This window comes from Phymastichus coffea, unplaced genomic scaffold (genome assembly GCF_024137745.1).
Source record: "Phymastichus coffea isolate CEN01 unplaced genomic scaffold, Cenicafe_Pcof_1.1 PCOF00076, whole genome shotgun sequence".
In the NCBI taxonomy this organism is placed as follows: domain Eukaryota; kingdom Metazoa; phylum Arthropoda; class Insecta; order Hymenoptera; family Eulophidae; genus Phymastichus; species Phymastichus coffea.
Window position 1 is genome coordinate 222,800 of NW_026706887.1, and position 15,313 is coordinate 238,112.

At 41.1% G+C, this 15,313-nt stretch overlaps 1 protein-coding gene across 1 annotated transcript; it reads left to right on the forward strand.

Moving 5' to 3' along the window:
* Positions 1–366: 366 nt before the first annotated feature.
* Positions 367–4,260, forward strand: LOC131668296 (uncharacterized). The gene has a single exon (XM_058942351.1). The coding sequence runs from the start codon at positions 367–369 to the stop codon at positions 4,258–4,260; it is 3,894 nt and encodes a 1,297-aa protein (XP_058798334.1).
* The last annotated feature ends 11,053 nt before the right edge of the window (positions 4,261–15,313 follow it).

Sequence of the window (15,313 nt, forward strand, 5' to 3'; positions counted from 1 at the left end):
CGGACTTTAGTTACGTCGTCTAATTCAAGTAAAATCTCGTGCGCTAAATGCAATCAATCTCACCGACTTTATCTTTGTCCGGAGTTTAATGAATTGAAACAAAAGGAAAGATGGGATTTGGTGAGGGCTCAAAAACTTTGTCGCAATTGCCTCTACGCGCACCCGTTCCCTTGTGTCAACGCGAATCGGTGCAAGAAATGCCAAAGGGATCATCACACGCTACTACATAGCGATAAGACCGCTAAAGGCAACAAATCGGAAAATACTCAATCGCAAAAAGAATCGAAACCGTCGATACCTCCGTCGGCATGACTAGCTTGTCGTCAAACTTACGCGTCGAACGCTTACAGTTCCGATTCGCAACTTATGACCACGGCTGTTTTAAAATTTCAGTCGTCGCCAGGAAACAGTCTCACGGCGCGTGCTCTACTAGACTCTTGTTCGAACGCCAACTTGATGACTTCCAATTTCGCGACTCGTTTGAAATTGCCTACGAATAAATGCTTCGTCAACATTGGCGCGGTCGATAACACAAGCGTTATTTCGGATCGGTTTGCGAAGGCGGTCTTCTATTCCACATACAACAACGTCCGATATCAATTAAACTTTTTAATCGTGCCTGAAATAGCAAATAGAATACCGAATGAAGTCTTTCCTCGAGAGCAATTCCACATTCCGCGAAATATAAAATTAGCGGATCCGCAGTTTCATATTCCGAGAGCAGTCGACGTGCTGTTAGCATCGGGTACTACTTTGTCATCTCTCGCCATCGGGCAAATAGAATTGGAAATTCCGCAATCGAAAATCACTCTTCAAAAAACATCCTTTGGTTGGATAGTCGCGGGAGGTTCCACGCCCGACGGGACTCTCAACAACGTAACATGCAACGCGGTAAAACTCGATCAGTTGCTCGAGAGATTTTTCACGATTGAAGACCTTGATTATCAACCTATCAAGGCTCCCGACGATATTGCGAGTGAAGAACACTATGTCAAAAATACGACGCGCGATGAGTTCGGGCGGTATACAGTTCGCTTACCTTTTCGAGACATTAATTTCGATCTTGGCACTTCCAGATTGCAAGCGTTAAAAAGGTTTCACGCGTTAGAAAGGAAATTTCAAGCTAATCCGCGTCTTAAGATCGAATACGAGAAAGAAATTAATAGTTACTTAGAATTAGGGCATATGACGTTGTGCGATAGCGATAACGACGAAGGATATTATCTGCCGCATCATGCGGTTCTCAAGGAATCAAGCGATACTACCAAGTGCCGGGTAGTTTTCGACGCGTCGGCCAAATCCTCGACCGGAATTTCGTTGAACGATGTATTATTGACAGGGCCCACGATTCAGGAAACTCTTTTGAATCAAATCTTTCATTTCCGCACATATCCTTTCGTCCTCACTGCAGACATCGAGAAAATGTATAAGCAGGTGTGGGTTCATCCGAGCGACAGACGGTTTCAAAAGATTTTTTGGTATCACGAAGACAAAGTGAGGTCGTTCACTTTGAACACAGTCACATTCGGCGTAAAATGCGCTCCGTTCCTCGCGATCCGAACATTGCATCAGCTAGCTACCGACGAAGAAGCCGTGTTTCCTCGAGCGGCAATGCTACTCCGACGGCGCTTCTACGTTGATGATTTCTTATTCGGCGCGGAAACGTTACACGACATTCTAACTATCCGAGACGAGATGATCCAACTCTTAAGTCGCGGAGGCTTCGTGATTCGAAAATGGTCCTCTAATCACCCGTCCGCATTGGAAAACATCGATAAGAAAATTTTCGAGCTTGACTGCGGTATACAAGGAAATCCCATCAAAAAGACGCTCGGAGTCATATGGGATTCGCAGCATGACGTATTCACATGTTCGGTAGAGGTAGAAGACCCGGCTCTCGTCTCTACTAAGAGAAGGCTTCTCTCTCAAATTGCGAAAATCTTCGATCCGCTAGGATTATTAGGGCCTGTCATTTTGTACGCGAAGGCATTAGTGCAGGAATGTTGGAGGGCCAACATTACTTGGGATGAGTCGTTGCCTCAATCCATACATACTAAATGGGAAGCATTAGCAGAACGGCTTCCGCTAATTCAACAGCTCGCAATACCGAGACACTTGCGTTGCGAAAATTCGAAGGTTACCGAAATCCACGGGTTTTGCGACGCGTCGTTTAACGGCTACAGCGCTTGTTTGTTCGTTCGCTCTATCAATGCAACCGGACGCGTCACTATGAGGCTAGCTTGCAGCAAATCTAAAGTCGCTTCTCTGAATCACAACACAATTCCGCGACTAGAACTAGCGGGCGCAACGTTATTAAAAAGAACATATGTAAATTATCGAAATCAGCTGGATTTCCCGATCAAGCGAGTGATTTTTTGGTCCGATTCAATGATCGTGCTATGCTGGCTTAAGAAACCTCCTCATGTTTTAAAGACGTATGAGTCTAATAGAGTTAAAGATATTCAGCAATTAGATAAGGAAGTTGAATGGAGACACATACGCTCGAAAGACAACCCAGCTGACTCGTTATCTCGGGGACAACTACCGGATCATCTTTTAAACAATTCGCTCTGGACGTCGGGTCCTCAATGGCTAAAGCTACCGGAAAACGAGTGGCCCCAGTCGCCTATCATTTCATCTCCAGTTAATTCGACCGGGTTCAAAGAAGGAATAGTGTTGCTCAATTCACTAGGTGGAGCCGATATTTATTCTCGATTTTCGGATTACGGTCGCTTAATACGATCAATAGCGTATCTTCTCCGTTGGAGAAGGAAAGAACCCTTACGCGACAGCGTTCCGACGACGGAAAAATCAAAAAGGGGAGTTCGCTACCTCTCCTCAGCGGAAATCGCTTATGCAGAGCGTCTGATCCTTCTCTTGATTCAGCGAGAAAACTTTAGCACAGAAATCAAACTTCTACGATCCAATGACAACAAGGCGACGGGAACTCTTCGTGGCACTTTTCGAAATCGAACCAAGTTCGATGAAATTAGTCCTTTTTTAGACGGCGATGGGCTGATTCGCGTGGGTGGCCGGCTAAAAAATTCCAATCTTCCTTTCAATCAGAAGCATCCGATACTACTTCCGCAAGGGCATCACGTGTCCGACTTAATCATTAGCGATGCGCACCGTCGGAATTTGCACGGCGGCATTCAGTCCACTCTTCATACTGTTCGTGAGAGATTTTGGATTTTAAACGGAAAGAATCAAGTCCGACACATCGTTCATAGATGCGTGCCATGCATACGCCAAAAACCACGGTTTTCTCACGCGAAAATGGCAGATTTACCTGCTGCTAGAGTAACTCCCAGCGTAGCTTTCGCGGAAACGGGAGTCGATTTTTTCGGGCCAATTTTGATAAAGGAAAAGAAAGATCGTAATCGCAGTTTTATCAAAGCATACGGTTGCGTTTTTGTATGCATGGCTTCGAAGGCTGTGCATATTGAAGTGGCTTCCGATCTAACTACGGGAGGCTTTTTAGCCTGTTTTCGCCGATTCATCAGCATTCGCGGAAGGCCACTCGCGATGCACTCCGACAACGGAACGAACTTCGTTGGTGCAAACAATGAATTGAAAAAAATCTACGACTTGCACGCAACGGCAGAATTCAAAAACGCGATTCAGGAATACGCTATCTCCAAGCGCATTGAGTGGAACTTCAATCCACCTCTCTCTCCGCACTTTGGTGGGCTCTGGGAGGCGGCAGTCAAAAGTTTTAAACATCATCTCAATCGCATGATGAAGGATCAGTCGTTTACGTACGAGCAACTCGACACTCTGCTCAAGGAAATCGCCGCGATCTTAAACTCGAGACCGTTGTACGTGGACTCCGCGGATCCAAACGACCCACTGGTCATAACGCCTGCTCATCTGTTAATAGGGCGATCATTCAATAAGTTACTTGAATCCGATGTTGTTTCAGTTTCAGATAATCGGCTGTCTATTTATCAACGTGTCACCAAAATCCGGCAAGACTTCTGGAAGAGGTGGTACAAGGAGTACCTGCATGAACTCCAAACTCGTCGGAAATGGCTAACGTCGGCTACTGCACTATCCGTCGGCTCCGTCGTCGTGTCGATGGAAGACAACTCGGCGTGTTCCAGATGGCCGCTCGGCGTTGTCCTCGAGGTGCACCCCGGAAGTGATGGCATCGCGAGAGTAGCAACGATCAAAACTTCGACCGGCGTTTTTAAGCGAAACATTACGCGTCTGTGCGTGTTACCATTGGAGCAGACTAAGGAGCTCCAAACCGCGTTTTAGTGAATTTTATCACGTTTTTCTTGTTCTTACCTACGTTAAATGTACTTGCGGATATTTGCGTAATTTAACAAAGTTAATTCATTTCATTTTAGGTTTTGTTCGTTGTTTGGCTAGTCAGTTGACTTGTATATATGTATTTAGTTATACGATCAAGCTCTAATCATGAGGCAGTCCCTCCAAGGGAAACTGACCTTTGTTGTTTCTCGATACCAAAGAACCGCGAAACTCGCGTTGAACAAATTTACCTTAGTTAAGTCTAACACTGCTTACTACCAAGATTAGAGGTAGTCGCGCAGCCTCGGCCGGCAGTATGTTCCGTAGCAACATGAAGTTAGTAACTTAAATTCCGTTCGATCAATTGCGTATGCGAACGTGATGTATGGGTGTGCATGTGTGCATACGTGTGTGTGTAAAAAGGGAGCTAGAACCCGGAAACTAGCTTGGTGGCAACACTGCGTAGCGTTGCCGCCAAAATCGTTTTCTTCCTCCGGCTTGACAGTCAGTCGTCGACGACATCGTTTAGCGTGCGGAGCTCCCTCTTTCCTGTTCAACGAACAGCGTGCATCCTTGCACTTTATCACTCATCTAAAAAGGCATAAGTCCTTACATCATAACGAATCATAACCAATCACTCGAATCAATCGTTTAAACAGGCATAAGTCCTGAATCTCTTTACCTAATCTAGTGTGCGTGAGTGAATGCGCGTGCGAGCGCGAATGCGACCATTGTCCGCGACGTCAACGCGGAATTCATTCTCGCGTTTAATTTCTTGTTAACTAGTTAAAATAAAAAAGGGTTTTTTATGCCGGTCCTGGCTTTTTCCCTTTAAGTTGGCGTTATTATTAAACCCTCTCAATCCAATCCTTAACCTCAGTGTAATCTATCAGTGTAAAATCATATTAAGTGAAATTTCGGTTTTCTAGTTTATTTCATGTACTTAGCTAATTCTCAAGAACTGGACTTATTTGAATTCAAATAAGTCGCAAGTCTTTTCAAATTGCTTTATTAAAAATAAATAAATATTAAAATATATATTACATATGGGCAATTCTTGGCTATTTCAAACAGTTTAAAACATCAAATCACCAATTTTATTCAAAGTTGGTAGACTTGTTACCTATACAGAGGTCAACATCTATGCAGAGTTTTAGATCAAAATATTGATAAGGGGCCGACTTATCAACTGTTGAAAAAATATAGGACTTTTTTTTATTAATTCGATTTCTCGGAGACTAATAAAGATATGGACATGATTCTTTTTTTAAAAGACGCGAAAAGAGCTTCACTTTTAAAATGTAAATAGTAAAATACCAAATCATTTATTTATGTCATTGCTATAAACAATTTTTTCAAAAAATCGACGATATCTCAAAAAACGATATTTTTTTTTTAATTTTTGCACCATTGTGTTCCTTGTCATTTTTTACATAAGAAACTGTTGTGAAAATCAAGTGACCGCTATTAGGGTTAAGACAGCACTAAAATGAAACGAACCGCCCGCTAGCCGCTCGAACGTCCGCTACTCGTGCGGTTCCAACGTTGCTTGCTGCAATTGCCTTTCAGGAATAAATAAATTAATATTCTATCAGTCTATATGTATTTATTTAAATAATATATAAATTAATTGATTGAATAAGTAATATAAATGAACTATTTTTTTATACAATCTGATGTAATATTGAAATTAAACATTTGCTCTCTGCGTTTGATCGAGCTTGAGACCGGCGCATATAAACGAAGAGGCCGCATTAAAAATGTTTTTTTATCGGACCTACACCATAATATTCTTAATAAGTTAATTTCAAGTAATTTGTTCTAACCTATTTGCTACCATATATTTTTGAATATACGTCATTCTCACGCCCGATCAAACGTATAGAGTAAATGTTTCATACAATGTTGTTTCAGATTGTACAAAACAATAGTCCATTTATAGTGTGTAGTTTATTTACAACTTATATATTACATTTGGTTTTCATTTCTTTTATTACAATTGTGTCTCGTATCCAGTTTGTGTAATTGATAATGTATGTGTTTTGTGTGTGTGTGTGTGTGTGTGTGTGTGTGTGTGTGTGGGTGTGTGTGTGTGTGTGTGTGTGTGTGTGTTTTGTGTATATGAGTACGTATGTAGGTGTGTCTGCAATTCTTGCGTTCCCGTCTTCTGCTTCTGTCTATTCCGCTCTTCTTCCCATTTTTCTGTTGTTATAATCTTCTCTTCCTCTCTCTCTCCAAGATCTATCTTTTCCGCTCTTCCGTTTTTCTCTTTCTTGCATATTTTCTTTTCATCTTTTTCCTTTGTTACTTTCTTTTGCCTTTTCACCTTTGCCTTTCCTTTGCTTTTGCTCTCATTCTTGCTAATCATTTCATCTATCTTTCTCCTTATTAGGGCTTTGACACCTTTTTCTTATTTCCTATTGCTCCCTCTGCCTTTCCTTTCCTCAACATCACTTATTTTTCCTTAGTATCTCATAATTTGTCTTCTAATTTACCTTTTTCTTTCTCTTCTTCGATTCTTCTTGTTTTTCATTTTGCTCCATCCTCCAATACCAGCTTCCTCTCGCATGTGTAGTTGCTAGTACTTGTGTTTTGTGTGTGCGTGTTTTGTGTGTATGTGTGTGTGTGTAGATGTGTCTGCGAGTCTTGCTTCTCTGTCTTCTGTTTCCGTCTCTTCTTAGGGTCTTGCAGTTTCGTCCTCTTGTTTTTCTTTTTCTTTCTTCTCTTCGTTTCTTCTTTTTTCCATTTTATCGTTTCATTACCTAACCTAAACGTTTCCCTTATTTGTAAGCCTTTTATTCTTCTCTCTCCTTGAATTTCCTTTAACCTATACCTTTTCATTTCTTCTTTCAGTTCTTTCCACTCGTTTATTTATCTTGATTTTTCTAGTTTTTCTTCTAGTCCTTTTTCTTCTTTTTTCTTTAGCTCATCTCTTATTTCTTCCCAAAACTCTTCCCTCATTTCATCGCCCTCTTCCCTCTCGCTGTATATTTTACTTTTTTCTAGCCTTTCCTCTCTCTCCTCCTTCTTACCCTTTTTATCTTTTTCATTTCTTTCCCTTTTCTTTAGTTCTCTCCATACTTCTTTTTTTATTGAGCCATCTCTTTCTTCTCTTATTTTGTTTTCATACCTCACTGCTCTTTCTAATGCTGTTTCTTTCATTTCTTGCCTTCCTATTTCCCATCGTATTAAGTAACTTGGCGTGTTTCTATCTAATCCTAATACCCAATTTATGTATTTTAGTTGTAGTCTCTCTATTTCTTCATATCTCTTCCATCCCCAGATTTGTGCTCCATACATAATTACGCTTTTCGCCAGTGCATCGAACAGGTTCATCCTTAGCTCTCAATTTTCTCTAAATAGCTTTTCTCCTAGCCCCCATAGTCTTCCGAGTCCCATATTTATTTTTCCTTCTACCTTCTTTATCTACTTTTTATTTCCGTTATTTCTTCTTATTACATATCCCAAGTAGTTGTACTCTTTAACCATCTCTATCTTCTCACCTCCCCATTCGAATTCTTCTTCCTTCCCCCTTCCTTCTCCTTTCCTGCATTTCATCATCTTTGATTTTCCTACATTTAACTCTAATCCCCTTTCTTCCAGGTATCTTTTTAATTTTTTCAGCATTGCTTTCATTCCACTTTCATTCTTTGCCATCATCACTATATAATCTGCATATCCTAATGTCCATATTTTCTTCCTTCCTATCACTACCCCTCCTTCCTGCACCTGCTTGATCTTCACTTCCAGGTCGGCGAAGGCAAGATTAAATAGCGTGGTGCTCAGAGGGCACCCTTGCCTTACGCCTTTATAAGTCTCAAACTCCCCAATTATTTCTCCTCCCACTTTTACCTTACTCCCTGTTTTCTTGTATATTTCTTCTATTCTTTTCCTAATTTTTTTATTTATCCCTTTCTCTTTCATTGTTTCCCATATTTTCTTCCTCTTTATCTTGTCGAAAGCGGCCTTCATATCGGCAAAGAATACAAACAGTTTTCCTCCTTTTTCCCTTATTTCCTTCCCTATTATTGTTGTTAATATATATATTGCGTCCATTGTTCCTCTTTTCTTCCTAAATCCCATCTGCGTATCGCTTAGCGTTTCTTTAGCTTCTAGTTCTCTTTCCAGCTCTTTCCTCAGTATTTCCGCATATATTTTATATCCCGTGTCCATCAGCGTTATTCCTCTATAGTTTTCTACTTCTTCTTTCCTCCCTTTCTTATATATCAGTATTATTCCCTTCCTCTATTCTTCTGGATATCCTTCTCCGTTCCATATTCCGTTTAAGTATTTTGTCATATCTTTTATCAAGCCTTCCGTGCCTTCCACCCACGCTTCATTTGCTATACCATCTTCTCCTGTCGCCTTTTTCTTTTTCATTTTTCTTATTACCTCTTTTCTTCTCTTTCTTTGATTTCTTCACCTTCCTCTCCTGCGCTGTCTTCGGTTTCTTCCCCTTTGCTTTCTTCCTTTTCTTTCTCTCCCAATTGTTCCTTGAAGTGCTTTATCCATTCTTCTTTTCCTATATTTTCATCTAATCCAATTCTTTTTTTTCCTATTGCCATTCACTTTATCCCAGAATTTTCTTCTCGTCTTATCTATTCTTATTTCTTCTGCCATCTTTTCCCTTCATCTTCTTTTGCTTTTCTTATTTCCTCTCTGTATTCTCTCTTTGCTTCTAAGTATTTGCCTCTGTCTCCTTCCCCTTTTCTTACCTTATTTAACTCTGCCATCACCCTATCCCTTTTTGCCTTACATTCTTTTCTCCACCAGCTTTTTTTTTATCCTTTTTTTTCCTTATCTTCTTTTTTACAACTGCGTTCTTCACTCTATTTTTTATATCTTACCATTTCTCTGTTCCCCCTATTGCGTCTATCCATTTCTGATACTCCCTTATTCGCTCCAGTCGTCTATCATTCTTTCTTCCTCTTCTTTTCTTTCTTCCGCTATTCTGTCTCCCAATTCCACCTCTATTGGTAAGTGGTCCGACTTTACCCTCTCCTTTATTTGAACCCTTTTTATCGCCTCATCACCTTCCTCGTTACCTACTACATAGTCTATCGTTGACATTCCTCTCGCTCCTATATATGTTATTTCTCCCTCTTCATCTCCTTCTTTTCTCCCATTCGTTATCACTAAGCCCATTTCTCCTAGCCATTTTATCATTTCTTCTCCCTCTGCGTTTAACACTTTATCCTTGGCCTTTATTTCCTCTAGGTTTTCTTCTGTCTCCCATTCTCTTCTTTCGTTTCCTGTTCTTGCGTTGAAGTCTCCTCCTATAATTATTGTTTTTCCTCTGTTCTCCTCTATCTCTTCGCTTAGGTATTCATAGTTTTCCTTCTTCTCATGTTGCATGTACACCGATGCTATCATGTATTTCCTCCCTCTGATCCTTATTTCTCCTACTATTACCTCACTTGTCCTTTCTTTCTTCCATTCAACCTTACTCATCCCTTTCCTCTCTCTTACCGCCATTATTCCTCCCCCTATTTCTCTCCCCCTTCTTCCTTCCCTTCTTGAGTCTCTCCACTCTATGTTGTACCCTTTCAGTTGTTTCTCTACACCAGTTCTTGCCCCTTGCCTCTTCACCCAGGTTTCCGTTAGCCCTATTATGTCGAATTCCCTAACATATTCTCAGTCGTCTTCCTCCACTGCCTTTCTTCCCTCTCTCTCCCTTTCCTCCTCTCTCTCTCTTTTATTCCTATTGTTTTCGAAACCCTTCCTCCCTTTTTCCTACCATTTTTCCCTCTTTATCGCTCCACCACCATTATTCTTCCTCTGACTTCACCCCGTTATGCCACATCTTTACCTCTTTACCTTTACTTTTTATTTCTCTCGCTTTCCTTCTTACTTCCTCTCTTATCTTCCTCTGCTTCCACGTCCAGTCCTGATCTATATATATTTTTTTCTGTCCCAGCTTCTTTTTCTTCTTCATAATTCCTTCTTTTTGTTCCCATGAAGCGCATCTAATTTGCCACATATTTTTTCCTCTTTCTCTCCGATCGTCCTTCCCCACTTTCCCTCCTATTCTTCTCAGATTCACTATGTCTCCTTTCATTATTAGTTCCTCCCTTTGCCATTCCTCTGCCTCTCCCTTCATTTTCCATCTTAACTCACCCTCTAAGTCTGTCACTATTATATTGTTTCTCCTACTTTCTCTATCCATTTTTTCTCTCATATACTCTAATTCTTCCTTATTGCCTACTTCTGTGCCTCTTTGCTTCTTGTTTCCTCCTTCTATATTTTCTTTTAGTTTCACGCACCCATCCAACTAGTTCATCCTCTCTCCCCATTTTTCCTGCAGTTTCTTTTCTGTATGTTCTGCTTTTTCCCTTTCTTCTTTCGTCTCTTTCTTTCTTTTCTCTCTCTCTCTCTCTTGTTCTCTCCTAACTTTTCCTATTTCTTTCTCCCATCTTTCTTCTCTTCTTTTCCCCTCTGCCTCCATTCTTTCCATTTTTCCCATTATTTCTTTAAACATTTCTGTCCATTCTTTCCTTTCATCCTCCCATACTTCTCTTAAATCCCTTATATCTGCCCGTATCTTTTCCATTATATCTTCTGCACCACTACTTTTTCCCACTTCTCTTTTCATGTTGTCCAATCCTTCTCCCCCCTCCCCTTCCATCTCGCTCCCCTCCCTTTCACTCTTGCATCTCTTTGCCTCTCTCATTTCTCTTCTATTATTCTCCCTCAGCCCCTCTCCGCTCTCTCTCCTCCTTATCACCTTTACTCTTTTATTTTTTTCCTCCTCTGTGCCTTTCTTATCCATCCTTCCACCTTTATCTCTTAATTTTTCTGTTGTCACAAATCTTTCCATCACTATCCCGTACGCCTTAATTCGACTCTCTAATTCTACTCGTGATCCCACCTTTATTCCCTGTCTTACGTTTTCTGTCTCCGCCTTTACTTCTTGCCGCTCCTCCTCTCTACCTACCTTTCTCGCTTCCTGATTTTCTCTCTTAACCTCAACTTTTCTTTTTTCTTTCTTCCTCTCTCTCTGCTTTTTCCTGCTCTTCTCTCAGCCTCTCTCTCTACTCCACTCCTCTTCCGCCTCCACGCTCTTTTCACCTCTATTTCTCTCCTCAAACACATTTCCTCTTTAACTTTCTCACCAATACTCGCACTCACAACCAAGACACGTCCACACTCTTCGCCACACTCTTAAATAACGTAATGGGCGAATAGATTTGACTAACTTTAATTAATAAAAATAATTACAGTCTTTGTTGGGCCGAAAGACTAACGCACGCGAATAGGATTTTAAAATGAATATTATTCGGTGAGAGATAGAGAGAAGATTCGAATTTTACCGCGAACTAACGCTAGGCGCAAATACAAAAAAATCGCTATTACGATTGACAAAATACCGAATGAATTTTGTCACGCAATAATGAAGAGAGGTGCACCTACCCTGCGGTGCAATTACGGTGATCAGCCGTAATTGTTGATGATGAATAATCAACTGCCGCTGCCCTCCTAATAATCAGCTACGCTACCTCGCTCTCCTATCAGCTTCAATTTTGCTGCTGCCAATCTGCCGTTGTTTACTGCAATCACTTAGTTGCACCTCGCACGTAAAGTTTTTCCCAGAGAAACTTATCCATCAGCGAACACAAATGCAAAATAAAAGTCGGCGGTAATGACACACAAGCAGCTGAAGCGTAACTGCTTATTCAAATGATCGCGCGCCCCCTCTCTCTCTTAATTGTTCGAACTAACACGCGAGAAGCAGAATCGCGAACGAATCGATTTATTGAATCGACTACCGTTGCATATAATATAATACAATATAATACAATATAAAAAATAAAAATAATTACAATAATATTAATTTTTTCAATTAATATTTGGTGGCCAATTGCTTTATCGTTGTTTCCAGATAAAGTTCATCGGATTTTGGTTTAGTTCTTCTATGCTGTAAAATATAAAACTGATATAAGTTTGAATAGAAATATAAAGATTATAAAGCTTAAGTATTTTCTGATTTGTATAAAGTGTTGCAATTTTGAAATTATTATTAACTACTGTGTTTTTGTCCGTATTAGATGTGTTTAGCTGTTAATAATTATGTTATCATGAAAATCTCATCAAAGAGAAAAAATATTTATATTGATGATTATGATGTATTGGTCTACCAACAAGATATCAATTAAGGCAATTCTTAACAGCAAACATTAGAACTACCATCAGAATTTCAGGTGAAAAAGTGCCCACTCACCAACGTAACTATGTCTTGACTGCCATAAGTTTTAAAAAAGATTGAACAGCAATTCACAATCAGTTTGAAGTATACCACCATTTGCAGTATTTTTTTTGTTAAAGATAAAGCTCATCTTAATCCATTGGTTTTGGGATACACAGAATTTACATAAAAGGTAGGAGAGATAAACTAGGAATATGGATTAATAATATTTTGAACGCTTGATCTTTAACAAAAAAAAATTTCTAATAATGATATATAATACTTAAAAGCTTCAATTCCTGTTCAATATTTTTTATGACTTATGCAATCAAGGCATAGAAAGATTCCAAGGCTCAATTCTGGATGCACTGGATGAGTGTGCACTTCTTACAATTAGTCGAAGATTTTAATCAAGCTTTGTAGTTGCTGATTTAGTTTTAATATCTGGAAAAGATACAAAATATTTTTTCTCTTATTAGATAGATCTTCGTGATCTCCATAATTATTAACAGCTTAACACAAGAATGGATGAAATACTAAAAATGGATATTTTATTATAACGCAAACGATAATGAATACCAATCAACAATATTTATTCATATATTTGATTTATTTATTTTTTTCAATTTATATTATAACGAACGGCATGTAAGTTCGTTATGCCTCTCTCTTTCCAGGAAGCCAACAAATAATAATAATTAATTATCATGTAAACGTGTTTAAGTAATTACAGCGTGGACGTCAGCGAACGGGTAAGTGACGCGACTATCGATCGATCATCGATATCGACTCGCGGCGCGGACCCCGCTGAAAGGCGGCCCCCTTCGAGGAGAGAGAGAGAGCGGTAACATAGAAAAAGTAAGTCTGCTTCCGACCGGCAACGGAGAAGCAACCGGCAACGCGAGCTCGCTAATTACCGGAGAGAGCAATTAAGTTAAGTAGCCACACACGTGACAACCGCCAACGTTGTTCCTGAAGAGTCTTGTGAACATTCGGTGATAGCGGCAGGGAGAAAAAGCGTGAACGCAAGAAGCGATAACGCGACTACCCAATCCTTTATAGGCGAGCGCGCCGTGAGTTACTCACGAATTAACTATAGAGCGACTCGTCCGTTTCAGCACTGTAAGTACCAGTTTGTTAACTTGGCTTCTCTCTCTACGGCTCTCTCCTCCTGCGTTGCTTAAACTGTGTATCCTCATCGATACTTTTCCGCATGGTTGGTTAATTCTTTTTTTGTTTTCGTTCGGCCTACGAATAGGATTCCGTTACACGCATACTGTCGCTTCGTCCGGTTTACAACGAGCAAGTGCGGTTGCCGTTTCCATCTCAGTCAAGTTACCGAGACATTTCGACCGGCTAAAGAGCCGACACGAGCAAGCGACGTTGTTTTCTCGTTCGAACGGTGCGCGCCGGTTAGCCGTCGCCATTGTGCCTAACCGCTCTTAACAGGGCGTGCGCGTGCAAGTCCTCGCTGCGTAGCGTGTGCGCAGCTCGTCGGCTGCACTGAAATTTGACGCGAGACCATCCACGCTGCCGCTTACACTGCGTGCGAATTACGCTACCGTTTGTTTGTTAAATAAATGAATTGAACTCATCCCTTTGCTGTCTATCATTTTCCTCGATTCCTAGTCGTACATGCGATTACGCGCTTTAGCTTCTCTTTGGCTGTCGCGCCTTGTCACACGAAAGCTTACGACACTCTCCGCGGGCCAAGTTTTCGACTCGAGAAGGAGGCAACTGAGCTGCTGGACCCAGGACGTTCGGTGCAGGAGTGCTGATCTGCTCTGGAGAGCCATTCACCTACTTTTCCGCGGTTACTTTTATATAGCGTGTCCCGCTCGAGCGAAGCTGAGCAGGAACCCCGTTATATTTTGGCGCCCAACGTGTTCATCGATTTACGTGTGACTTTGCTGCGATACCCTTCGCGGAAAATTTAAGTGAAGCGTACGTGTAAAAACGTAAACACGACAAACTGTAGAGGATAGTCACAAATGCTCCTCACAGTATAAACAACATCGAGGAATTCAGAGTGTTTATATCGTATAGATATACTCTGTAATAAAGGCGTTCGAAGCGAGAATCGCCACGCAAAGGTATATGTATGTAAATACGACAGTCCGAATATTTTCAATTTAAGCGTTTGCGCTATATATTACGTATATAGATACTGCGAATATAAGCGAATATTTTGAAAGTACCGTGTACATAGGACAATCCCAATTTATATATCGTCAACAATTAACGATAATAACATTATCCATAAATACCCAACAATTTATATGTATATATATTATAACGGGGTTCCTGCTCAGCTTCGCTCGAGCGGGACACGCTATATAAAAGTAACCGCGAAAAAGTAGGTGAATGGCTCTTCAGAGCAGATCGGCACTCCTGCACCGAACGTCCTGGGTCCAGCAGCTCAGTTGCCTCCTTCTCGAGTCGAAAACTTGGCCCGCGGAGAGTGTCGTAAGCTTTCGTGTGACAAGGCGCGACAGCCAAAGAGAAGCTAAAACGCGTAATCGCATGTACGACTAGGGATCGAAGAAAATGATAGACAGCAAAAGGGATGAGTTCAATTCATTTATTTAACAAACAAACGGTAGCGTAATTCGCACGCAGTATAAGCGGCAGCGTGGACGGTCTCGCGTCGAACTTCGCTGCAGCCGACGAGCTACGCACACGCTACGCAGCGAGGACTTGCGCGCGCACGCCATGTTAAGAGCGGTTAGGCACCATGGCGACGGCTAACCGGCGCACACCATTCGAACGAAAAAGTAACGTCGCTTGCTCGTGTCGGCTCTTTAGCCGGTCGAAATATCTCGGTACCTCGACTGAGATAGAAACGGCAACCGCACTTGCTCGTTGTAAACCGGGCGA